The sequence below is a fragment of the Salvelinus alpinus genome, chromosome 2 (genome assembly GCF_045679555.1).
Source record: "Salvelinus alpinus chromosome 2, SLU_Salpinus.1, whole genome shotgun sequence".
Classification (NCBI taxonomy): domain Eukaryota; kingdom Metazoa; phylum Chordata; class Actinopteri; order Salmoniformes; family Salmonidae; genus Salvelinus; species Salvelinus alpinus.
In genome coordinates, this window is record NC_092087.1 from 122050519 (window position 1) to 122078368 (window position 27850).

The window sequence follows — 27850 nt, forward strand, 5'->3', positions numbered from 1 at the left end:
AGGGATGAAAAATAACACACAGATGGCGACCACAACGTCCCAGAATGGACCAGATCCTCTGAATGCAGCTCACTTTTTTTTTGTTATGTGCCTTCAATTCATAAGGGGCCCATAGACGGATACTCTGAAGTTTTCTGCTTACCTTCATTTAATTAGAGGCCCCAAAACTTTAAGGAGTCAATCGGTTCACTGTAATATGTATTTTTTGTGCCTTCATTTCATATCATAAGGGGCTACAAACTTACTTTGTGGATTCAGTCAGTTCACTGTGATGCATTTTTAGGGCAGATCATTTTGAATGCAACTTTATCCATTTCATTAGAGGCCCCAAAACATTGTGGAGTCAGTCTCAGTGGGTTCACTGTCATGTATTTTTGTTACTTTGAGTAGGTCAGCTGGAGTATATCCATCTCTCCGCTCCCTTTGTGGTGGTGAAGAGTAAGGAAGTCAACCTCACTGCTGTGCTGTGGCCTAGCCAAGTGGGAACAGTCACCTACATATGGTGGTTCGGAAATAACACTGAGGTAAGATAAGATACTTCAATACTGCTGGGACTTGTAGTTTTATTGTGTGCTCATCCTTCACACTGTAAGATAAAGTGACATAAAGAAAGATTTGTATCAGGTTTAAAAATTTTAGCAATATTTGTCTGACTTAATTCAGAATTTGTTTTGTTTGGTTGGCCAACGAGTTTAGCTACTAATGCAGCTGCTAGCTATTCTAGTACATGAGGAAATGATCCAGAATTAGCATGTCTGAGCTATTTCAAAAACAAATGGAGATCCAAGTAACGACAGAGAGAACTGCTGGTGTCTCATGGAACTCTCCCCGGACAGTTCTATGCAGCACAGCTGCGATCATGGTTCCTTGGGGGGCGATGTGGGTTGTGTTTATGTGTGTGGCTGCCTGCCTGCCTCCCGGCTGACACCTCTGTAGTGTAAATAGTGCCTGTGTGAGATGTTAACAAGGTTGATAAGGGCCTCTCTTGGGAACCCCTGTGCTCTCTCGCTCTTCCCCTCTCTCGCTCTTCCCCTCTCTCGGTCGCTCTCTCTCTCTCCCGCTCGTTCCCTCTCTCCTCTCTCTCTCTCCCCCCCCCCCCCCTTCCCCTCTCTCCCTCCCCCCTCTCTTCCCCTCTTTCTCTCTCTCACTGTCTCCTCTCTTTCTCTTTGTAGCCGATAATCACCCTGGAAGGGAGCGTGGCGTGCACGTTCTCCAGGGAAGGCGTCAACACTGTCACCGTGCAGGTGTCCGCTGGGAACGCCATCCTGCAGGACCGGAAAACCATCGCTGTCCACGGTGAGCAGTGAGCTGTTTTAAAAAAAATATATATATATTTTTTTTATGGCCAGACAGCCATGTATACTGCTGGAGGTTTGTTTCTAGTTGACTTTGTAGATTTGAATGCACTGGAGGTTGGCTAGTAAGTACGATTTAAAGTAGCTGTTTAGAAGTAGTTAAAAGTAATTGTTTACTCCTCATTCATTTGACACATTCATTATTTCAGACAATAGGACAGAAATAGAAAAGCATCGTCATCAGCTGATCATCATATAGTTGTTTCTCTGTGCAGAATATTTCAGGTCACATCTACTAGCCTTCTCATCTAACCTGGACGACCACAACCCCGACGTGGCCGAATGGAGACTGGACGTCAGCAGAGTCATCAAGAACTCCATGGTCAAAGTGAGTGGTCCTCGTATCTAACTGTATGTTACATACACACACACACACACACACACACACACACACACACACACACACACACACACACACACACACACACACACACACACACACACACACACACACACACACACACACACACATACACGCACACACACTGAGCAGAAATATAAACACAACATGCAACAATTTCAACGATTTTTATGAGTTACAGTTCATATAAGGACATCAGTCAATTAAAATAAATAAATTAGGCCCTAATCTATGGATTTCACATGACTGGGTAGCGGCACAGCCATGGGTGGGGCTGGGAGGGCATAGGCCCACCCACTTGGGAGCCAGGTCCAGCCAATCACAAATATTTTTTCCCCACAAAAGGGCTTTATTACAGACAGGAATACTTCTCAACACCTCCCCCGCCCCCACCTCAAATGATCCTGCAGGTAAAGAAGCCAGATGTGGAGGTCCTGGGCTGGAGTGGTTACAAGTGGTCTACGATTGTGAGGCCAGTTGGACGTACTGACAAATTCTCTAAAACGATGTCGGAGGCAGCTTCTGGTAGAGATATGAAAATTACATTATCTGGCAACAGCTCTGGTGGACTTTCCTGCAGTCAGCATGCCAATTGCACGCTCCCTCAAAACTTGAGACATTTGTGGCGTTGTGTGACAAAACTACACTTTTAAAGTGATCTTTTATTGTCCCCAGCACAAGATACACCTGTGGAATGATCATGCTGTTTAATTAGCTTCTTGATATGCCACACCTAACAGGGATGTAAACAAATTTGTGCACAACATTTGAGAGAAATAAGCTTTTTGTGCGTATGGAAAATGCCTGGGATTTTTTATTTCAGCTCATGAAACATGTGATCAACACTTTGGCGTTTATATTTTGGTTCAGTGTATTTAGTCTGTTGCCCACTTTACAATACATTCCCTGTGACCTCAGGTCGTGACTGAGATGTTAACTGGCAAGGGGAAATTACTTCAAGTACATTCTAAATTGCTGTTGCACTGCCTTCCCTGTCACATTGAACTATGGAATTTCTGGTCGCCTGTGAGTTCAGGCTCGTATTTGTTCAGGCCATACATGCACAAATAAATCTCACTGAATGTCTGATTGTCATGATTTGGTGAATTTAGAACCAGCTGAACTGTAGCTTCGAATGCTATCACCAGTCAGTGTGAGGGACATGCACTACATAAACAAACGTCACATTTCAAAATCTTTGACATTAATATGGAGTTCGTCCCCCTTTGTTGTTATAACAGCCTCCACTCTCCTGGGAAGGCTTTCCACTAGATGTTGGAACATTGCTGCAGGGACTTGCTTCCATTCAGCCACCAGAGCATTAGTGAGGTCTGTGGTGGAAATTCTAACCAAGTGAGAGAGACTTTGTCATTTCTTCAAACAATCATCTTTGATCAATATTGATTAATTATTGCAATAATGAAGCTGGTCGAACCCACACTCTTGTGTGTTGGACCGAAAGCTCTACAATACTTAAAAAAACAGAGATCCTACAGTTGAAGTCGGAAGTTTACATACACTTATGTTGGAGTCATTAAAACTCGTTTTTCAACCACTCCACACATTTCTTGTTGACAAACTATAGTTTTGGCAAGTCGGTTAGGACATCTACTTTGTGCATGACACAAGTCATTTTACAACAAATGTTTACAGACAGATATTTCACTTATAATTAATTCACTATATCACAATTCCAGTGGGTCAGAAGTTTACATACACTAAGTTGACTGTGCCTTTAAAAAGCTTGGAAAATTCCAGAAAATGATGTCATGGCTTTAGAAGCTTCTGATAGGCTAATTTACATAATTTGAGTCAATTGGAGGTGTACCTGCGGATGTATTTCAAGGCCTAACTTCAAACTCAGTGCCTCTTTGCTTGACATCATGGGAAAATCAAAAGAAATCAGCCAACACCTCATAAAAAAATTGTAGACCTCCACATGTCTGGATCATCCTGAGGAGCAATTTCCAAACGCCTGAAGGTACCACGTTCATCTGTACAAACAATAGTATGCAGATATTAACACCATGGGACCACGCAGCCATCATACCGCTCAGGAAGGAGATGCATTCTGTCTCCTAGAGATGAATGTACTTTGGTGCGAAAAGTGCAAATCAATCCCAAAACAACAGCACAGGACCCTGTGAAGATGCTGGAGGAAACAGGTACAAAAGCATCTATATCCACAGGAAAACATTTACATTACATTTACATTTAAGTCATTTAGCAGACGCTCTTATCCAGAGCGACTTACAAATTGGTGCATTCACCTTATGATATCCAGTGGAACAACCACTTTACAATAGTGCATCTAACTCTTTTAAGGGGGGGGGGGGGGGGTTAGAAGGATTACTTTATCCTATCCTAGGTATTCCTTAAAGAGGTGGGGTTTCAGGTGTCTCCGGAAGGTGGTGATTGACTCCGCTGACCTGGCGTCGTGAGGGAGTTTGTTCCACCATTGGGGTGCCAGAGCAGCGAACAGTTTTGACTGGGCTGAGCGGGAACTGTACTTCCTCAGAGGTAGGGAGGCGAGCAGGCCAGAGGTGGATGAACGCAGTGCCCTTGTTTGGGTGTAGGGCCTGATCAGAGCCTGAAGGTACGGAGGTGCCGTTCCCCTCACAGCTCCGTAGGCAAGCACCATGGTCTTGTAGCGGATGCGAGCTTCAACTGGAAGCCAGTGGAGAGAGCGGAGGAGCGGGGTGACGTGAGAGAACTTGGGAAAGTTGAACACCAGACGGGCTGCGGCGTTCTGGATGAGTTGTAGGGGTTTAATGGCACAGGCAGGGAGCCCAGCCAACAGCGAGTTGCAGTAATCCAGACGGGAGATGACAAGTGCCTGGATTAGGACCTGCGCCGCTTCCTGCGTGAGGCAGGGTCGTACTCTGCGAATGTTGTAGAGCATGAACCTACAGGAACGGGTCACCGCCTTGATGTTAGTTGAGAACGACAGGGTGTTGTCCAGGATCACGCCAAGGTTCTTAGCACTCTGGGAGGAGGACACAATGGAGTTGTCAACCGTGATGGCGAGATCATGGAACGGGCAGTCCTTCCCCGGGAGGAAGAGCAGCTCCGTCTTGCCGAGGTTCAGCTTGAGGTGGTGATCCGTCATCCACACTGATATGTCTGCCAGACATGCAGAGATGCGATTCACCACCTGGTTATCAGAGGGGGGAAAGGAGAAGATTAATTGTGTGTCGTCTGCATAGCAATGATAGGAGAGACCATGTGAGGATATGACAGAGCCAAGTGACTTGGTGTATAGCGAGAATAGGAGAGGGCCTAGAACAGAGCCCTGGGGGACACCAGTGGTGAGAGCACGTGGTGCGGAGACAGATTCTCGCCACGCCACCTGGTAGGAGCGACCTGTCAGGTAGGACGCAATCCAAGCGTGGGCCGCGCCGGAGATGCCCAGCTCGGAGAGGGTGGAGAGGAGGATCTGATGGTTCACAGTATCAAAGGCAGCCGATAGGTCTAGAAGGATGAGAGCAGAGGAGAGAGAGTTAGCTTTAGCAGTGCGGAGCGCCTCCGTGACACAGAGAAGAGCAGTCTCAGTTGAATGACTAGTCTTGAAACCTGACTGATTTGGATCAAGAAGGTCATTCTGAGAGAGATAGCAGGAGAGCTGGCCAAGGACGGCACGTTCAAGAGTTTTGGAGAGAAAAGAAAGAAGGGATACTGGTCTGTAGTTGTTGACATCGGAGGGATCGAGTGTAGGTTTTTTCAGAAGGGGTGCAACTCTCGCTCTCTTGAAGACGGAAGGGACGTAGCCAGCGGTCAAGGATGAGTTGATGAGCGAGGTGAGGTAAGGGAGAAGGTCTCCGGAAATGGTCTGGAGAAGAGAGGAAAACGAGTCCTATGTCGACATAACCTGAAAGGACGCTCAGCAAGGAAGAAGCCACTGCTCCAAAACCGCCATAAAAAGGCCAGAATACGGTTTGCAACTGCACATGGGGACAAAGATCGTACTTTTTGGAAAGATGTCCTTTGGTCTGATGAAACAAAAATAGAACAGTTTGGCCATAATGACCATTGTTATGTTTTGAGGAAAAAGGGGGAGGCTTGCAAGCCGAAGAACACCATCCCAACTGTGAAGCACGGGGGTGGCAGCATCATGTTGTGGGGGTGCTTTGCTGCAGGAGGGACTGGTGCCCTTCACAAAATAGATGGCATCATGAGAAAGGAAAATGATGTGGACATATTGAAGCAACATCTCAAGACATCAGTCATCAAAGACATATGGGACATATGGTAGCCTAGTGGTTAGATCGTTGGACTAGTAACCGAAAGGTTGCAAGATCGAATCCCTGACCTGACAAGGTACAAATCTGTCGTTCTGCCCCTGAACAAGGCATTTAACCCACTGTTCCTAGGCCGTCATTGAAAACACAAATTTGTTCTTAACTGACTTGCCTAGTTAAATAAAGGTAAGAAATATATATTTTTAAAAAATAAACATTTCTATGAGACAACAGTCAGGAAGTTAAAGCTTGGTCACAAATGGATCTTCCAAATGGACAATTACCCCAAGCATACTTCCAAAGTTGTTTAAAAATGGCTTAAGGATAACAAAGTCAAGGTATTGGAGTGGCCATCACAAAGCCCTGACCTCAATCCCATAGAAATTTGTGGCCAGAACTGAAAAAGCGTCTGCGAGCAAGGAGGCCTACAAACCTGACTCAGTTCACCAGCTCTGTCAGGAGGAATGTGCCAAAATTCAGCCAACTTATTGTGGGAAGCTTGTGGAAGGCTACCCGAAACGTTTGACCCAAGTGAAACAATTTAAAGGCAATGCTACCGAATACTAATTGATTGTATGTAAACTTCTGATCCACTGGGAATGTGATGAAAGAAATAAAAGCTGAAATAAATCATTCACATTCAATTTCACATTCTTAAAGTAAAGTGGTGATCCTAATTGACCTAAGACATTAAAGGATTAAATTTCAGGATTTGTGAACAACTGAGTTTAAATGTATTTGGCCGAGGTGTTTGTAAACTTCTGACTTCAACTGTATATATCAAACCTAAAAATGCTTAGTCATGGCTGGTTCCACCCCTCCCATGCAGATTGAGGCATCATAAGCCACCTTGGGTCCATCTTGTGGTTATGTGCACCGGGTGTTGTTTACCCCTCCCTAGCGTAGTTTCTCAGAAGAAAAGATGATTAGAACAAATAGGGGTTTGTTCTACCCCATCCAGGCTATCTCCATCTCAGGTCACAGTATGTCCTTGGTTATACTCACAGACCAGCTGCAGGGGGCTAGAGGAGAGCCATCCCTTTTTAGAAGCACAGCACTACTAGTTATGAAAATCTCTTACGATTTGTTCAGCATATCATTGTTAACCTCTCTTGGGTACGTGAGACGTTAGCGTCCCACCTCTTCAACAGCCAGTGAAACTGCTGGGCGCCAAATTCAAATACAGAAACACTCATTAAAAAAATTCAGAAAACAAAACATATTTTACATAGGTTTAAAGATGAACTTCTTGTGAATCCAACCACGGTGTCAGATTTTTAAAATGCTTTACGGCGAAAGCATACCTTACGATTATTTGAGAACAAGCCCAGCAGACAAATCATTACAAACAGTAACCAGCCAAGTAGAAGAGTTACACAAGTCAGAAATAGAGATAAAATTAATACCTTACCTTTGATGATGTTCATATGGTTGCACTCAGCAGACATTAATTTACTCAATAAATGTTCCTTTTGTTCGATAAAGTCTCTTTATATCCAAAAACCTCCGTTTTGTTTGCGCGTTTTCTTCAGTAATCCACAGGCTCAAACGCAGTCAAAACAGGCAGACAAAAAAAACTAATTGTATCCGTGAAGTTCATAGAAACATGTCAAACGATGTTTATATTCAATCCTCAGGTTGTTTTTAGCCTAAATAATCGATAATATTTCAACCGGACAATAACGTCGTCAATATAAAAGGTAAACAAGAAAGGCACTCTCGGTCGCACGCATGAAAAAGCTCTGTGACACTTTAGGGTCCACTCCTTCAGACTGCTCTTACTTCCTCATTTTTCAGAATACAAGCCTGAAACAATTTCTAAAGACTGTTGACATCTAGTGGAAGGCATAGGAACTGCAATTTGAGTCTTAAGTCAATGGATACTGTAATGGCATTGAATAGAAAACTACAAAACCCCCCAAAAAACTTCCTGAATGGATTTTTCTCAGGTTTTCGCCTGCCAAATCAGTTCTGTTATACTCACAGACACTATTTTAACAGTTTGGGAAACTTTAGAGTGTTTTCTATCCAAGTCTACCAGTTATATGCATATCATATCTTCTGGGCCAGAGAAGCAGGCAGTTTAATTTGGGCATGCTTTTCATCCACATTTCTGAATGCTGCCCCCTACCCTAGAGAAGTTAACTATTAATTTTCAAACGAAGCAGGTAAATATGCATTTTTTCTCACAGGTCGAGCACTGATGTTAGGCGATTAGGCCTGGCTCACAGTCGGCAGTACAATTCATCCCAAAGGTGTCGATGAGGTTGAGGTCAGGGCTCTGTGCAGGCCAGTCAAGTTCTTCCACACTGATCTCGACAAATCATTTCTATATGGACCTCATTTTGGTCACGGGGCATTGTCATGATGAAACAGGAAAGGGCCTTCCCCAAACTGTTGCCACAAAGTTGGAAGCACGGAATCATCTAGAATGTCATTGTATGCTCTAGCATTAAGATTTCCCTTCTCTGGAACTAAGGGGCCTAGCCCAAACTATGAAACAGCCCCAGACAATTATTCCTCCTTCACCAAACTTTACAGTTGGCACTATGCATTGGGGCACGTAGCGTTCTCCTGGCATCCGCCAAACCCAGAGTCGTCCGTCGGATTGCCAGATGGTGAAGTGTGATTCATCTCTCCAGAGAACGCTTTCCACTGCGTTGGGGCAGTAACCGAGTCCAATGGCAGGGAGCTTTACACCACTCCAGCTGACGCTTGGCATTGCGCATGGTGATCTTAGGCTTGTGTGCGGCTGCTCGACCGTGGATACCCATTTCATGAAGCTCCTGACGAACAGTTCTTGTGTTGACGTTGCTTCCAGAGGCAGTTTTGAACTCGGTAGTGGGCTACCCACTTCAGCACTCGTCGGTCCCGTTCTGTGAGCTTGTGTGGCCTACCACTTCACTGCTGAGCCGTTGTTGCTCTTAGATGTTTCCACGTCACAATAACAGCACTTACAGTTGACCGGGGCAGCTCTAGCAGGGTAGAAATTTGACGAATGAAAGGTGGGATCCTATGACGGTGCCACGTTGAAAGTCACTGAGCTCTACAGAAAGGCCATTCTGCCAATGTTTGTTTATGGAGATTGCATGGCTGTGTGCTCAATTTTATATACCTGTCAGCAGCAAGTGTGCTGAAATAGCCTAATTCACTCATTTGAAGGGGTGTCCACATACTTTTGTATATACCGTGTATTTCAAATCCACACAACATATGACCTGCTTGGTAGACATTGTAGTATCCACAAAATGTATTGAATTGCTCATACTATTCAGTATTTTTGAGAACGGAAATCGTACCATATTTGCTACGAACAGCTCAGGACCTGAGTAGTATGATCATTTCAGATCTAAGTCTCATTGATGTTAGTAATAATGTATCACAGTGAGTATCGCAGCAATGTATCACAGTCACACTAATTACGACCATCCAGACAATTCCTATTTTTCAATGCCACTGCTTTCCTCTGATGATGTGCTTAGTGACATGAAAGCGACCCAGTCTGGTCCAAATGGTTGATGGGGAATTCTTCCTCTTACTCCTCCTCTTTCTGTTCTTCTTCCCTTTCCTCTCCATCTCCCTCCTCCTCTTCATCTTCCTCCTCTCCCTCTCCATCTCCCTCCTCTTCAACTTCCTCCTCTACCTCTCCATCTTCCTCCTCTTCTTCATCGTCCTCCTCTCCCTCTCCCTCCTCTTCATCTTCCTCCTCTCCCTCTCCATCTCCCTCTTCTTCTTTTCCTCTTCCTTTCCCAACTCCTCATCCTACCCTTCTCCCTTCTCATCTCTCTCTTCTTTCTCTCCCTCCTCCTCATCTTTCTCTAGGCCACAGGGGTGACCCCGGAGCGGCTCCTTGTCACCGTCCTACCAGGTTTGCCCACGGCAGCAGAGTTTTTCCTCCTACCAGACAAAGAGTTAACGGAGGGCAAGCCGGAGAAGAACTCAGCTCATTTAGACCAGGTATGATTGATTAAATAACAGGCATTTTGTGTGAGTTGAAACATAGACATAACATATTATAGGCCTTAGCCTTATTCAAAAGACATGATATAACGGCTTATTCATGTTTGTAACAGGTTAAAAAAGCATTATATCTGTCAGTGTTACCTGTAAGTTAAATATTACCAAAATGGGTATCTGACAACTACATTTCCATAAAAGTAAACCATAAAATTCAATTCATTAAGTTCCTATATTGATTCATGGCAGATGTTTGAGTGGGAGTAGGAGCATACTTTTTACGAGTTAATTTGACATATACTTACTCTGAATTATCACTGAATGACATTTGGAGCTATATTTCAGGGGGATATTACTCTGCTTGTTGGATGTTTGGGCTTGACAGCTAAGCGCTTGTTTTCTTACACCAACATGTTTGCCATCTGTTGATTTCCTTGTTATTCCATTTGGCATAATTTAGAAGTCTCCACTGAACTAAAACATGAGTAGGCTTAGAAATATTCATTTTTCTAACATTCTTCACTAATACATAGCTGTGTTGGTCTATACTGCTACATGGTCTGAAAACAGAATTGCAACGTACTTATGTTCAAGGCTGAGTTCATATTTTCTCCAGTAGATGTCAATATTGTCCACACACACACACACACACACACACACACTGCAGAATATCATCTAGCCTCATCAATAAGTGTGACAAGCTTTTAAAAGTCGTCACTGCGGACAACTTTACTGTAGAATACCCCGAGTCATCTCTATGTGAGAGGGCGAGGGTTGCAGTCTTTCACAGGAATTAACCCAGACAAAGATAGTGTTTCTGCTGATACTGGCCACTGAATCAGCAGCAGGTATCAAGATGTACTGAATTAGCTCCTAGGTCCATATAATAGATAATGGATGATCATTAAAAAGATGTGAGTAGAATAGAACCAGGAAGAAATTAATTGTATTTCCCCCCCCTCAAATCTGCCTGATAGCCTGGCTATGGCAAGACCCTTCTCACTCAGGCCCCAGCAATACATCTTTATTCAAGGTTTGCATCTTGAAAGTGTAATGTGCGGTTGTGCTTATTAGATTGTATAATAGATTTAGTGACCCCGATACACAGTGAGGAAAAAGTAATTATTCATAGCTATAGTCTAATTTTAAACTTGGTAAGAAATATAAAAGCTGGAAGGACTGGGAGAAACTACTCATATCACAATTCATTTGGTAAATGAGGCAGATCAAATTAATGAAGCCTAGCAAAGAAATTACACGGATTCCGCAGGGAAAAGGGAATTTGTTTAGCCAGGGTCTTTCTATGCATGACCTGCATGCATATTCTCTGTTTTAGTCTTTGGTCTGAATGCAAAGTAAAAAGGATACAACTTTGTTAAATGACATATCTGACATAATGTGCTACAGTTTAGATTTATAATGGTACAAATCAACATTTGTGTGATTTGATATCACATAGACGGTATAATTCAGGGGACTATGTCCGGACTAAATTGGAAGCATCATGAAATGAAACACTGTATTCCAGCTGTAGCCTCCAGGTCAGGGTGATACGTCTGATATATGTCCAAACTGCACGTTCTCTGTGCAGAAGGTTACGTGTTGCTCTAAAAACCAGGTTTTTCATCAAATAGGCCCTGCATTATGTATTAAAGTGGTGAGAACCGGCACGGATTCATCCATAGATATTTTCACTTTAAATGGGTTTCTGGGTGGAGGGAGGATGCAGTGAGCCGTGGGGTGTGTAGTATCAGTAAGTATGTGGTGGAAAGATCTACCTCAGCATGGTATGCATGAGAAGAAACTCATTCTGAAACGAACCAATAATATGACTAGAGTAGTTCTACTGGTTATACTATTTAATGATACTGCTAGATGTCTTCTATTCTGTCTCTTATACTGTATGGTGAAGGGTATTGAGATGATTTATGCAGTTTAGATACAGTTGGATTTGATTTAGTGTTGACCTATAGACTAGGGGTCAAGAGCGTTGGGACAGTAACCGAAAGGTTGCTGGTTTGAATCTCCGCTCCGAATAGGTGAACCATCTGTTAATCAGTCACATGAGCCGAATACAACAGGTATTCGGCTCATGAAATGCTTACTTACAAGCAGTTAACCAACAATGCATGCAGTTCAAGAAAGAGTTAAGAAAATAGTTACCGAATAAACTAAAGTAAAATATAATAAAAAGTAACAATAATGAGGCTAATAACGATACAGTGGGTACCGGTACCGAGTCAATGTGCGGGAGGACAGGTTAGTCTTAGGTAATTTGTACATGTACAGTAGGTAGAATGACTATACATACATAATAAACAGTGAGTAGCAGCAGTGTAAAAACAAATGGGAGGGGATGGGTGTCAATGTAAATTGTCCGGGTGGCCATTTGATTAATTGTTCAGCAGTCTTATGGCTTGGGGGTAGAAGCTGTTAAGGAGCCTTTTGGTCCTAGACTTGGCGCTCCGGTAACGCTAGCCATGCAGTAGCAGAGAAAACAATCTTTGACAATTTTTTGGGCTTTCCTCTGACACCGCCTAGTATATAGGTCCTGGATGGCAGGAAGCTTGGCCCCAGTGATGTACTGGGCTGTACACACTACCCTCTGTAGCGCATTACAGTCAGATGCCTAGCAGTTGTCATATCAGGAGGTGATGCAACCGGTCAGGATGCTCTCGATGGTGCAGCTGTAGAAATTCTTGAGGATCTGGGGACCCATGCCAAATCTTTTCAGTCTCTTGAGGGGGAAAAGTTTTTGTCGTGCCCTCTTCACGTCTGTCTAGGTGTGTTTGGACCATGATAGTTCGTTGGTGATGTGGACACCAAGGAACTTGAAACTCTCGACACGCTCCACTACAGTCCGTCGATGTTAATGGGGGCCTGTTCGGCCTGCCTTTTCCTGTTGTCCACGATCAGCTCCTTTGTCTTGCTCACATTGAGGGAGAGGTTGTTGTCTTGGCAACACACTGCCAGGTTTCTGACCTCCCTATAGGCTGTCTCATTGTTGTCGGTGTCAGGACAACAACGTGTGCCCTTGAGCAACGCACTTAACCCTAATTGCTCCTGTAAGTTGCTCTGGATAAGACGCTAAATGTGAAATGTACTCTCACAGATCTCTGATATAAAAAGTTCCAATACGTTTATTTAGAAATCTCAATACTCTAATTATGTAAATCGATGCACATATACTTTTTTTAAATAATGTTTTTTGTCGTGTTTGTCTCTACCTCTCTAGCTCACTGAAATCTTACTTAGCGCCCTCAACCAAAACCTGGTCCAGTTCACCCTTCGGCCTGGGGTCCAGGTCACAGTATACGCTGCACATTTGTCAGCAGGTAAGTGTCTGCATCTCTTCGATTACAAATACCTACATTTTGTTTGTGTTTGCTAGGTGTATTGAGGATAACTGGGTCTTTTTAATGACTATATAGATGGATAGAGATAGTTCTAGATAGAAATAGAGAGCTAGGGCCCGTATTCACAAAGTGTCTCAGAATAGGACTGCAGATCTAGGATCAGTTTAGCCTTTTAGATCATAACAAATAAGATTATATGGAAAGGAAGGACCTGATCCTAGATCAGCACTCCTACACTAAGACTCTTTGTGAATACAGGCCCAGGAGGTCTATTTCCTGCCCAGCGACTAACTAACACCCCCCAACCCTGTTGTCTGATTGGCTCCCATCATGTAGCTACACAGAGACATTCAGAGAGTGAGCATCGTTACAAGTATGTGTGCCTCTTCCTTTTGGGGATGCTGCTACTGTCCTAGGGGCTTATAAGATAAAGAGTAAGAGAAGTCAATAAATACTTACCGTATCAAAAACGTAATCACAATACAATTTCATATATTTTTATTATTTTGTTATATTTTGTATTTTATTAATTAGTAGGTGTCTCTTTTCATGTTGACTTCTTAAACGCATGATTTACTTGTTCTCTATGGAAACTGTTTGGAATTCAATGTATACTGTACTGTGTGACTCTTGTCTCCCACCTCTACAGCGCCCCTAGTGGACACGAGTGAGAACCACAGCGGCTCGGCCATGCTGATGCTGCTGTCGGTTGTGGTTCTGGGTTTGGCGATATTTGTCGTCTACAAATTCAAAAGGTACAGTGCTCATGATATACTGTAGAGATGATCTCTATAACCCATATCTGGTTGTAAGTTGCCAGGATGTTGGGAGAATGTTACTAACCAAGTGGGAAAGTTCCTGAGTGTTGACGAAACATTTTGAGTTAGCTAGGACACTGAGGAGTGAGCTATGATCTCACTGTTCGACTAGGGTCTAATCCCACTTCTGACACCAATTGTGAGCTATGAGCTACAGTATAATTATGGTTATATATCAGAAAGAACATTGGGTAAAATTACTAACCAAATGGGAGTTACTGAGTGTCTAGACATTTGGCATTTAACAAAAATACTGTCTATCAAACGTCTGTGAAAACTTTCAGTTTCAAGGGAGAAATGGCTTATCTCTCAACTTTCTTAGAATCCTTTTGTCGAGGCATTTTCTCTGTCCGCAAATGAAATGCCAGTCAGCCTTCAGGCATTATCAATATTTAGCCCTTTGAGCTTTGAGCTTTGCTAGTTGACCTTTCTGAAATGTTAAATTATTTCCGTCCACCATGGTACAGTTCTGTGTGAAAAGGGCAGTAGGGGTCAATGAGACAAGATCTATAGAGAGAAACAGAAGAGGGAGAGAAAGAGCGCAACAACGTATAGATCTTAGAACATAAATGAGTTTATACAGTAGAATGTCGAATTGCCTTCCTTTTTTTATAATCTTTTATTTTTATGTGTTCCCTTTCTTTTTTTGCATCAAATACAAACAAACACATATGAACAGAAATGTACAGATACACACAAACCACGACTACATTTGAAGTCGGAAGTTTACATACACCTCGGCCAAATACATTTAACCTTTCTGGCGCAGGCGTTCCGCTAGCGGCCCACCTGGACAACATCCGGTGAAATCGCCAAATTCAAAATACAGAAATAGTCATAATAAACATTCATAAGAAATACAAGTGTTATACATCGGCTTAAAGATCAACTTCTTGTTAACTTCTCTGGGATATGTGGGACGCTAACGTCCCACTTGGCCAAAAGCCAGTAAAAATGCAGCGTGCCAAATTTAAATAAATTAATATAAAAATCAATCTTTCATGAAATCACACATGAAAGACACCAAATTAAAGTTATACATGTTGTGAATCCAGCCAACATGTCTGATTTCAAAAAGGATTTACGGCAAACGCACACCAAACTATTATGTTAGGTCAGTACATAGCCACAGAAAAACACAGCCATTTTCCCAGCCAAAGATAGGAGTCACAAAAAGCAGAAATAGAGATAAAATGAATCACTAACCTTTGATGATCTTCATCAGATGACACTCATAGGACATCATGTTACACAATACATGTATTTTTTGTTCGATAATGTGCATATTTATATCCAAAAATCTTAGTTTACATTGGCGCCATGTTCAGAAATGCCTCCAAAATATCCGGAGAAATTGCAGAGTGCCACATCAAATAACAGAAATACTCATCATAAACTTTGATGAAAGATACATATTTTACATAAAATTAAAGATACACTTGTTCTTAAAACTTCTTGCAACTATAGGGGGTGCTGTTCCGCATTAGCATATTTGGGTCTCCAAATTAAACTGCCTCGTGCTAAATTCTTGATCGTACAATATGCATATTATTGTTATTATTGGATAGAAAACAGTCTATAGTTTCTATAGGAGTTGAAATTTTGTCTCTGAGTGGTACAGAACAATTTTTACAGCACTTTTCATGACAGGGTTCAGATTTCAGAAATTTTTACCTCTGATCTGGGGTCTGTTTATAAGGCCACAGTGAATGCTATGAAGAAACCGACACTGCCTACGTCTTCCTCTGGGTGTCTGTACGTCATCACGTTTTCAATGGAATCGATGGGACGTTCTCAGCCATTATAAAAGACGAAAATGTACAGAGACCACCCTTTCTCAACGTGCGCCTGAAGCGTCAAGGCCATCGGACCTGCCTCGTTCCAAATCGTTTTCTAACCAGCAGTATTTCTCCGGTCATGTTTTCAGTCGTTATAGTTGTTAAAAACATCATAAGGTAGTGAATTTTAACCGTTTTATAGCAATTTATATCCGTTTAGTGCGATTCTGAGGAATTTATTTGTCGTGCACTTTCTAGCTTTGGGAACGTTTCGCGGTCTCGGTCGTTGTTAGTGGACATTTCGAAGGACAGAGGACATCTATCGACCAAAAGACGTTTATAACATAGAAAGGATACATTGCCCAAGAATATGATGGAAGATCAGCTCAAAGTAAGCAATATTTAATATGATAAACCGTGTTTCTGTCGAAATATTTTAAACGCATTTATCGCCATTTTGTTTGGTATAGCTTCACTTGGCCAACCCTGTATTGAAAAGTAAGGATAATTTTAAAAATGTAAATCAGCGGTTGCATTAAGAACTAATTTGTCTTTCGATTCCTGTCAACCCTGTATTTTTTAGTCAAGTATATGATTAGCTTTTAATTAAACTAGATCACTCTGATAGATGACGTCAGACATATTGAGGCTTGATTTCCTAGTATTTTTATTGTGTAACCACGGTTTTGTATGGCTAAATATGCACCTTTTCGAACAAACTGTATATGTATGTTGTAAAATGATGTTACAGGAGTGTCATCGGAAGAATTCTGAGAAGGTTAGTGAAAAAATTAATATCTTTTGGCGGTGATTACGTTATAGCGCTCTTTGGCTGGAATCGATGCTCTGGTAACGTTTTCACATGTAGTATGCTAACTTATCGATTTATTGTGTTTTCGCTGTAAAACGCTTAGAAAATCTGAAATATTGTCTGGAATCACAAGATCTGGGTCTTTCCATTGCTATGCTTTGTCTATTCTTATGAAATGTTTTATGATGAGTAAATTGGTCATACACGTTGCTCTATCTAGTAATTCTAGTCGATTTGCGATGGTCGGTGCAATTGTAAACTGTGATTTCTACCTGAAATATGCACTTTTTTCTAACAAAAACTATCCTATACCATGAATATGTTATCAGACTGTCATCTGAAGAGGTTTTTTCTTGGTTAGTGGATATCAATATCTTAGTTGAGCCGAATTGGTGATAGCACCTGAAGGAGTAAGAAACTGATGGAGTTAGAATAGTGGTGTATTTTGCTAACGTGTTTAGCTAATAGATTTACATATTTTGTCTTCCCTGTAAAACATTTTAAAAATCTGAAATGGTGGCTTTATTCACAAGATCTGTATCTTTCATCTGGTGTCTTGGACTTGTGATTTAATGATATTTAGATGCTACTATCTACTTCTGAAGCTATGCTATCTATGCTAATCAGTGTGTGGGGGGTGGGGGGTGATCCCGGATACGGGGTTGAGGTTCGGTAAAGGTTAATGCAACCGCTGTGTCAGATTTTAAAAAACTTTATGGAAAAAGCAAACAATGCAATAATCTGAGACGGCGCTCAGATATAAACAACATTTCTCCGCCATGTTGGAGTCAACAGAAATACGAAATTACATCATAAATATTCCCTTACCTTTGATGATCTTCATCAGAATGCACTCCCAGGAATCCTAGTTCCACAATAAATTGTTGTTTTGTTCGATAATGTCCATTATTTATGTCCAAGTAGCTACTTCTGTTAGCACGTATAGTGCACATATCCAAACGCTCGCGCAGATCCAGGCGAACGTCGGACGAAAACTTCAAAAAGTTATATTACAGGTCGAATAAACTTGTCAAACTAAGTAGAGAATCAATCTTCAGGATGTTGTTATCATAAATATTCAATAACGTTCCAACCGGAGAATTCCTTTGTGTCTATAGAAGTAACTATAGAAACGGAACGCAATTCGATATCATGTGGAATGCGCGTGACCAGGAACTGGCACTCTGCCAAACACCTCCCATCCGGCCCCACATCACAGTAGAGGCTTCATTCAACATTCTACAGACTGTTGACATCTAGTGGTGTTGACATATAAGTGCAAACAGATCCATATCTTACTGGGATTTGAATAGGCGATGAGTTGAAAATCGACCAGCCTCAGGATTCTCACTTCCTGTTTGGATTTTTTCTCAGGTTTATGCCTGCCATATGAGTTCTGTTATACTCACAGACATCATTCAAACAGTTTTAGAAACTTCTGAGTGTTTTATATCCAATAGTAATAATAATATGCATATATTAGCATCTGGGACAGAGTAGGAGGCAGTTCACTCTGGGCACGCTATTCATCCAAAGTGAAAATTCTGCCCCCTATCCTAGAGAAGTTAATCCAGCCGCTTTGTCAGATTTCAAAAAGGCTTTACGGTGAAAGCATACCATGCGATTAATCTGAGGACAGCGCCCCGCATACAAACATTTTACAACCAAGTAAAGGAATTACAAAAATCAGAAATAGCGATAAAATGTATCACTTACCTTTGAAGATCTTCATATGGTTGTAGTTACAAGAGTCCCATCTACACAATAAATGTTATTTTTGTTCGATAAAGTCCCTCTTTATAAACCCAAAAACTCAGTTTGGTTGGCGCGTTTTGTTCAGTAATCCACTGGCTCAAAGGCAGTCAAAACATGCAGACGAATATATCCTAATAGTACCGGTAAAGTTCATCGAAACATGTCAAACAATGTTTATAATTAATCGTCAGGTTGTCAATTGTCTAAATAATCAATAATATTTCAACCGGACAATAGCGTATTCAATAGAAAGGAAAAACAACGAAGGGTGCGCACTCGGTCACGCGCGCAAACCAGCTCTGCATGATTCTACAGTCCGCTGACAGAAAGGTCGCATTCTTCCTCATTTTTCAGAAAACAAGCCTGAAACAATGTCTAAAGATGGCTGAAATCTAGTGGAAGCCATAGGAACTGCAATCTGGGTCCTAACCCATTAGATACTCTATTGGCATTCAATTGAAAATACCCACATAAAAAAAATCCCACTTCCTGGATGGCTTTTCCTCGGGTTTTCACCTGCCATATCAGTTCTGTTATACTCACAGACATTATTTTAACAGTTTTAGAAACTTTAGAGTGTCTTCTATCCAAATCTACCATATATGCATATCCTAGCTACTGGGCCTGAGTAACATGCAGTTTACTTTGGGCACGCTTCTCATCCAGACGTCGAAATACTGCCCCCAAGCCATAAGAAGTTTAAACTCAGTTTTTCACAATTCCTGACATATAATCCGAGTAAAAAGTCCCTGTCTTAGGTCAGTTAGGATCACCACTTTATTTTAAGAATGGGAAATGTCAGAATAATAGTAGAGAGAATGATTTATTTCAGCTTTTATTTCTTTCATCACATTCCCAGTGGGTCAGAAGTTTAGGTACACTCATTTAGTATTTGATAACATTGCCTTGAAATTCTTTAACTTGGGTCAAGTGTTTTGGGTAGCCTTCCACAAGCTTCCCACAATAAGTTGGGTGAATTTTGGCCCATTCCTCCTGACAGAGCTGGTGTAACTGAGTCAGGTTTGTAGGCCTCCCTGCTCGCACATGCTTTTTCAGTTCTGCCCACAAATGTTCTATGGGATTGAGGTTAGGGCTTTGTGATGGCCACACCAATACCTTGACTTTGTTGTCCTTAAGCCATTTGGCCACAACTTTGGAAGTATGCTTGGGGTCATTGTCCAAGCTTTAACTTCCTGACTGATGTCTTGAGATGTTGCTTCAATATATCCACATAATTATCCTTCTCATGATGCCATCTATTTTCTGAAAAGCACTAGTCCCTCCTGCAGCAAAGCACCCCCACAACATGATGCTGCCACCCCCGTGCTTCACTGTTGGGATGGTGTTCTTCGGCTTGCAAGCATCCCCCGTTTTCTTCCAAAGATATCGATGGTCATTATGGCCAAACAGTTCTATTTTTGTTTCATCAGACCAGAGGACATCTTTCCAAAAAGTACGATCTTTGTCCCCATGTGCAGTTGCAAACCGTAGTCTGGCTTTTTTATGGTGGTTTTGGAGCATTGGCTTCTTCCTTGCTGAGCGGCCTTTCAGGTTATGTCGATATAGGACTTGTTTTACTGTGGATATAGATACTTTTGTACCCGTTTCCTCCAGCATCTTCACAGGGTCCTTTGCTGTTGTTCTGGGATTGATTCACACTTTTCGCACCAAAGTACATTAATCTCTAGGAGACAGAATGCATCTCCTTCCTGAGCGGTATGATGGCTGCGTGGTCCCATGGTGTTCATACTTGCGTACTATTGTTTTTACAGATGAACGTGGTACCTTCAGGCATTTGGAAATTGCTCCCAAGGATGAACCAGGCTTGTGGAGATCTACACAGTTTTTTCTGAGGTCTTGGCTGATTTCTTTTGATTTTCCCATGATGTCAAGTAAAGAGGCACTGAGTTTGAAGGTAGTCCTTGAAATACATCCACAGGTACACCTCCAATTGACTCAAATGATGTCAATTAGCCCATCAATTAGCCTATCAGAAGCTTCAAAGCCATGACATAATTTCTGGAAATTTCCAAGCTGTTTAAAGGCACAGTCAACTTAGTGTATGTAAACTTCTGACCCACTGGAATTGTGATACAGTGAATTATAAGTGAAATAATCTGTCTGTAAACAATTGTTGGAAAAATGACTTGTGTCATGCACAAAGTAGATGTCCTAACCGACTTGCCGAAACTATAGTTTGTTAACAAGAAATATGTGGAGTGGTTGAAAAACGAGTTTTAATGACTCCAACCTAAGTGTATGTTAACTTCCGACTTCAACTGTACATCTCCTCTGCCCAGACCCTCTGCCTTCCAAAGACATACAGTATAATCCTATTTTACATACAAATATATAAAAAATTATATATAAGGCCGGAAGGCATCGAAACAAAGCATTTAAGTCAACTCGTTATATCTCCTGGGTGCGTCTACACATTATTGGGTTGTAAAGAGGAGCATCAGAATTATTTGGTCCCCAAGGCAGGCAATGCAGGCAATCCCTCCCATTTTATTAGTCTGGCAAATGTCTTTATCCCCCGTCTCATTGTAAATATTTCCTCAAGGAAGATCCCAGGCCTCAACGTCTATGCGCAGATGCAGAACGAAAAAGAACAAGAAATGATCCAGAGTCCAGTAAGTCCTACGGAAAGCACCCTGGTGTCCCCGAACACTCCGAGGGAGCTGGTGACTTCTCCGGAGCTTATGGACACAGAGTTGAACACACGGCCCATCGGTGAGTGACTACGCCACTTTTATTTTAAAAAATTAAATCTTTCTTTTTCTTTCTTTTCTTTTCTTTTTCTTATTTATGAGTTACTAAGTCCAGTACTACAAATGTAATTAAACTTTTACTGCCATTTCTTGTCATATACAGTGGGGCAAAAAAGTATTTAGTCAGCCACCAATTGTGCAAGTTCTCCCACTTAAAAAGATGAGAGAGGCCTGTAATTTTCATCATAGGTACACTTCAACTATGACAGACAAAATGAGAAAAACAATTCATAGAAGGAGTGGCTTCGTAAGAAGCATTTCAAGGTCCTGGAGTGGCCTAGCCAGTCTCCAGATCTCAACCCCATAGAAAATCTTTGGAGGGAGTTAAAAGTCCGTGTTGCCCAGCAACAGCCCCAAAACATCACTGCTCTAGAGGAGATCTGCATGGAGGAATGGGCCAAAATACCAGCAACAGTGTGTGAAAACCTTGTGAAGACTTACAGAAAACGTTTGACCTCTGTCATTGCCAACAAAGGGTATATAACAAAGTATTGAGATAAACTTTTGTTATTGACCAAATACTTATTTTCCACCATAATTTGCTAATAAATTCATTAAAAATCCTACAATGTGATTTTCTGGATTTATTTTCTCAATTTGTCTGTCATAGTTGAAGTGTACCTATGATGAAAATTACAGGCCTCTCTCATCTTTTTAAGTGGGAGAACTTGCACAATTGGTGGCTGACTAAATACTTTTTTGCCCCACTGTAATTACATTTTGTTCCATCGCTTTCACATACTATATATCGGTTGCCATGAAGATAATCTTTTGTCATTCACGCAAAAGAGACTTTCACTGAGGTTTTGATTAATAAATTGATGGCCCCATTCCACTCAAGGTTTCAGCTAGAGCCTCATTCATTGTGGAGAAATGTGACTTAACTCATACTGACTGGAATGTCTTCGGACATCTTTCCTCATGTCTCTGTCTCCCATCATTTATCCTTTAAAGGATGCATCAAATCTCACGCACATGTCAAGTTCTCAACGGAACTCCCCGCGTACATCAACGTTTAAGAACTCTGGACAACTCCGAAAACAGCGACTCCATTCAGTGTCATGGACTTTTTGAATCATTTGAGCGGACACAATGGTTTAGAGCTTTATACCTGTGCATGTTAGACTTTACTGACTTTGCTGACACTTACTGTGCTCTGTGAAAACCAGAAGAAACTGTATACAGGTTTTTGTTTTTTTCATAATGTATGTCTATCCAATAAAAAATAATTTTTGATGAAATGTATTTATACAAAGTCAAGTACATAACTACAAATGGAAAGCCAGCATGATCTAAAGAAAAAATACACAAAAAAAACAGCACTCTTTTGGTTCGCTTACTGTGAGTGTCTTACATCCTTTTTCGCTACTGTGTGTCGCTACCAGAGGTGGTACACTATTTATTCAGTATATAATTGAATTTAAAATCACATTTATTTTGTAAATCATGAATGTCTGTGTGATATTTGTGTATTTTAATAACAAATTACAAACTGAAAAACTATATCAATTATTAATACAACAATTTTGTTTCCGTTCACTGTCTCACGGAAAGCTGATTATGGCACAATACACTTTTGTACTGAAATGTTTTGTTTTTGCTTACAATGTAATAATTCAAAGACAGATACAGGGTTTGGTTGTCTCTTGATTTGGTGATTTTATTGAACTTTGCTGTTAATCTCTACACTACGAGCTATATTTAACGAGAAACACTAGTTGTATGACACTGTTTTTTTCCCCAATGTAATAGCTTGCCTGAGAAACATGTTGCTAGCCTGCTACCATGATAAGGACTTCAAGAGAAGCCAATGTAGATGCATTACGTTTTCAGTTCCCTCTGACACCATGCATTAGTTACACCTGATTTCATAGAAGAGAAATGGGCAGAAGACAGTTATTTTGGGGGGGGGGGGGGGGGCATCAAAATCAGTCAATATCCTCTCAAAGTAACCTTTTCTTCCGAAGTTATCTGACGTCCCAATTTGGAGGTTGCAAAAGTTCAAATGAAATACAGCTGCTTTAAGATGGAATATCAAGTGGAGCGTTCAGAGCGAAAAAAAGAGTGGACTGCCTTTTAGGACAAGACACACCAGGGCATTGAAATAGGGAGAACAGAACAGAACTGGAAGTCTAGTCGGGAATTGAGTTAATGCAGCCAGTCAAGCTCAATGCTGGTTAAGGTTGGTGACACATTTAGGCTAATATCCCCCAGTCTCGGTCCCGTATACTCCATCTCCGTAGCGTATTAAACCCTTTTTCAAGAACCAAAGGAAGTAGAGCGCAGATAGTAGAGGATGGTAGGGTACATGGATGGTTAACTTGTTTTGAGAAGCAGGTTTAGATGCAGTCGAACCCCGAAGTGTTTCACATGTGGAATCTGACAGACGTGATTGTTTGATTGATGGTTATTGAATTTCGGAAGGCCCTTCTTATTGTCCTTGTCATTCCATAAAGAGAATTATGGAGGGAAAATTATGATATTTCTGGAAACCTCATGTAACCATTATTCCTACTGTAGCTGGACAGTGATGCTAAAATATTCCGAGTGACTTGAACTATGTAGCATACATATTGTATAGACACACACACACGAACACCCACCCACCAACACACAACCTAGAATGTACAGTACCAGTCAAGTTTTTTACTATGTTCTACATTGTATAATAATAGTGAAGACATCAAAATGATAAAATAACACATATGGAATCATTTAGTAACCAAAAAAGTGTTAAACAAATCAAAATATATTTTATATTTGAGATTCTTCAACGTAGCCACCCTTTGCCTTGATGGCAGTTTTGCATTTCCCTTGGCAGTCTCAAAACCAGCTTCACATGGAATGCTTTTCAAAAAGTCTTGAAGGAGTTCCCACATATGCTGAGCACTTTATGGCTGCTTTTCCTTCACTCGCGGTCCAACTCATTCCAAACCATCTCAATTGGGTTGAGGTTGAGTGATTATGGAGGCCAGGTGATCTGATGAGGCACTCCATCACTCTCTTTCTTGGACAAATATCCCTTACACAGCCTGGAGGTGTGTTTTGGGTCATTGTCCTTTTGAAAAACAAATGATAGTCCTACTAAGCGCAAACCAAATTGGATGGCGTATCGCTGCAGAATGCTGTGGTAGCCATGTTGTTGAAGTGTGCCTTGAATTCTAAATAAATCACAGACAGTGTCACCAGCAAAGCACCATCACACCTCCTCCTCCATGCTTCACTGTGGGAACCACACATGCGGAGATCATCCATTCACCTACTCTGCGTCTTAGAAAGACACGGCGGTTGGAACCAAAAATCTCAAATTTGGACTCATTAGACCAAAGGACAGATTTCCACCAGTCTAATGTCAATTGCTTGTGTCTCTTGGACCAAGCAAGTCTCTTCTTCTTATTGGTTTCCTTTAGTATTGGTTTCTTTGCAGCAATTCAACCATAAAGGACTGATTCACACAGTCTCCTCTGAACAGTTGATGTTGAGATGTGTCTGCTACTTGAACTCTGTGAAGCATTTATTTGGGCTGCAATTTCTGAGGCTGTTAACTCTAACAAACTTATCCTCTGCAGCAGAAGTAACTTTGGGTCTTCCTTTCCTGTGGTGGTCCTCATGAGAGACAGTTTCATAAGAGCGCTTGATGGGTTTTGCGACTGCACTTGAAGAAACTTTAAAAGTTCTTGAAATGTTCCGCATTGAGTGACCTTCATGTCTTAAAGTAATGATGGACTGTCGTTTCTCTTTGCTTATTTGAGATGTTCTTGCCATAATATGGACTTGGTCTTTTACCAAATAGGCTATCTTCTGTGTACCACCCCTACCTTGTCACAACACAACTGATTGGCTCAAACTCAGGAAAGAAGGAAAGGAAAGAAATTCCACAAATTAACATTTAACAAAGCACACCTGTTAATTTAAATGCATTCCAGGTGACTTCCTCATGAAGCTGGTTGAGAGAATGCCAAGAATGTGCAAAGCTGTCATCAAGGCAAAGAGTGGCTACTTTGAAGAATCTCAAATATAAAACATATTTTGATTTGTTTAACACTTTTTTTGGTTACTACATAATTCCACATGTGTTATTTCATAGTTTTGATGTCTTCACTATTATTCTACAACGTAGACAACAGTAAAAATAAAGAAAAACCCTTGAATGAGTAGGTGTGTCCAAACTTTTGACTGGTACTGTAAGAGAAAGAAAGAAACAGGACAATGTTCATGTCTTTGACCTTAGAAATAAGAGGTATGTTCAGATAGATATGCACTGGATACACCAATGTATTGTACGAATTCAGATATAATTTACTAACTCATTGTTACATTGCTATCTTCCAATAGTGTTTCATAGCAACGCTTCTTATATATTTCACTATGAAAAATTGCCCATCCTCTGGTTTAAACATGTATATTTGAGGCTGCATGCTAGTACTTCTTTAAATAACAAACCTAATTTCATCTTCTGTTTATTTTGATTTATTTTTTTCTTACAAATTGACAAGACATAGGCTATTTCCTCTCAGAAAGACTACTATAAAGTTGCTATTATTTTATGTATATCAAAAATTATGACAATGTAACAGCATTTGGCTAATGTTTTAACAAATGACTGGTTGAACTACAGAATATATAACTCCATCAGAGCAGCAGGAAACTCTAGCAATATGACCCTATATTTACTTCTGATTATCATCACATTAAAGGATTTGAGAGACTTCTGAGTGAATGGTCTCTTTAACATAAGTCTTCGAATTACAAGCTTTGCGTGCTCCATATAAGTATTTTGACCTATAGAACAATGGCGGAGCTCTCAGAACAACCCCTTAGGCAATATTCAGATGAGAACGATTCCACCGGCCCACACTGGCTCAAGTTAAGCCCCTTCTGCCTTTGAATCCTTCAGGTTCACAAATGGTGGCGGACAGGTGGAACTTCCTTGAAGCTCTGCTGGCAAGTGATATGGAATCTCTGGCCCGGGATGTTCAGACATATTGTGATGTCACAGGACAGGAACCCAAGGTGTGGGCTGGGCTGTATACGAACGACAGACTAGCTAGAGCAAGAGACGGGCATGTCCAGTTCTCAACAGCCTGAATGTCTTATTTCTAAAGCAGTTCTAATATGGACACCGTAAAACCTTATTTAACATCTGAAACAAGGTCTGATTCTACCAGGTAAACCAGCAGTATGGTGTACATTTTAGGACCGTATCCAGGTGTGTGAAGGCATTAAAAGGAAACCAGCAGACACACACGCTTCACGAGGACTTGATTTTGTTCATCCCTAAGCTATAACTTCGCTCTCTTCCCCCCATAGATTTAGTGAGATTATTTTTGTAGACAGAGTTTTATTACTGTAAAGCTTTTATATAAAAATACAAAACTTTAGGTGTACAATGTTTTTTGTTTTGACCTTAAATGTGCTGTGTGTAATTGTTTTATGCATTTACAATCATATTTATTAAATGGAAAGAAAGTTGATGTTAACAGTGTTTTCATTTTTTTACAATATTTGTAAAAAAAAATACTATGTATTTGCGGAAGTTATATTCAACCTATAAAGAAAATCGAATCAAACAGGTGTTGGTATTTTCTTATCCAGGCATACATGACAAATACATTGACAAATGTTGTATTTACCTATACATGAATACTTGGTAAATACAATGACAAATGTATTTTCTCATATGCATACTTCGAGAGATAAACACATTGACATACAGTATGTGTAGTAGATTTTGACTTAGCATCTCATAAGTGGTTCCAGTAATGGTATACTTGATAATATGTCAACTTTAAGTAATAGCACAAACCTTACCATGCATAAAGCACTCAATTTTGACTATTCTTTTATCACAACAATGACTTCACTATAAAATCCTCATCACGCTCCCTGTCCGGTGAGGGTATCTGAGGCAACATAACACAAGAGTGGTGATGATGGTGATAATTCTGACGGTAATACAGAACCCTGTGTCCCTAACAAAGGGTTAATGAGAGAGAGAGAGAGAGAGATGGAGATGGAGAAAGAGAGGGAGCGATGGAGAGAGTGACAGAACGAGAGAGGGAGAGAAACAAGAAAAGGAAGAGAGAAAGAGGCAGAAAGGAGATGATCGAGCGATAGAAGAGACGGGGATAGGGAGAGAGATAGAGATATGGAGGGAGGGAGAGAGAGCGATGTAGGTGAGAGCGAGAGAGAAAGACAAGAGTGGGAGAGAGAGAGCAGAATGGAGAAAGACAGAACAATGGAAAGAGAAACGGAGACTAGAAAAGTAACGTCCAGGGCCATTAGTGATGCATGGTGATGCCTCATCAGATTGACTTGAGGGACTCTTTAATCGTTCAAAGTCAGACCAGGGCCGTCCCTGGGAGACGGAGGGGAGATTAACCAAAGATCAATGCCAACAGGGGGCCAGCACAGCGCTCAAGAAAACGGACTGCAGTGCCCCAGACACCCAGCAGCCAGAGCATACAACACAGCACGGTGTAGCCCTGCTGCCTATAGGGCTGGTATTATTAGACTGAAGAAGAGACACACAGACAGACACAGAGAGAGAAAGGCGTTTAACACCGTTGAAGTAAAATATGCGATGATGACATTCAACTTGCAATGCCAATATTATCCAAATTAGCCAGAGAGAGAGAGAGAGAGAGAAG

At 41.2% G+C, this 27850-nt stretch overlaps 1 protein-coding gene across 3 annotated transcripts in view; it reads left to right on the forward strand.

Annotated features, from left to right (window-relative positions):
* Positions 1–23471, forward strand: part of LOC139568539 (VPS10 domain-containing receptor SorCS1-like) — a 179858-nt gene extending 156387 nt beyond the window's left edge. The window contains exons 20-27 of one of the 3 annotated variants that reach the window (XR_011673628.1): positions 391–524; positions 1173–1296; positions 1571–1683; positions 9777–9911; positions 13147–13246; positions 13917–14022; positions 20997–21162; positions 22155–23471. Coding sequence is in view for 2 of the 3 variants with exons in the window: in XM_071390439.1 (XP_071246540.1) it covers positions 391–524; positions 1173–1296; positions 1571–1683; positions 9777–9911; positions 13147–13246; positions 13917–14022; positions 20993–21162; positions 22155–22219 (947 nt within the window). In the remaining variant the exon portion in view is untranslated. Of the gene's footprint in view, positions 1–390; positions 525–1172; positions 1297–1570; positions 1684–9776; positions 9912–13146; positions 13247–13603; positions 13702–13916; positions 14023–20992; positions 21163–22154 lie in introns of those variants that run through there. The other 2 variants (XM_071390439.1, XM_071390440.1) reach the window with 2 other exon arrangements.
* Positions 23472–27850: the final 4379 nt, after the last annotated feature.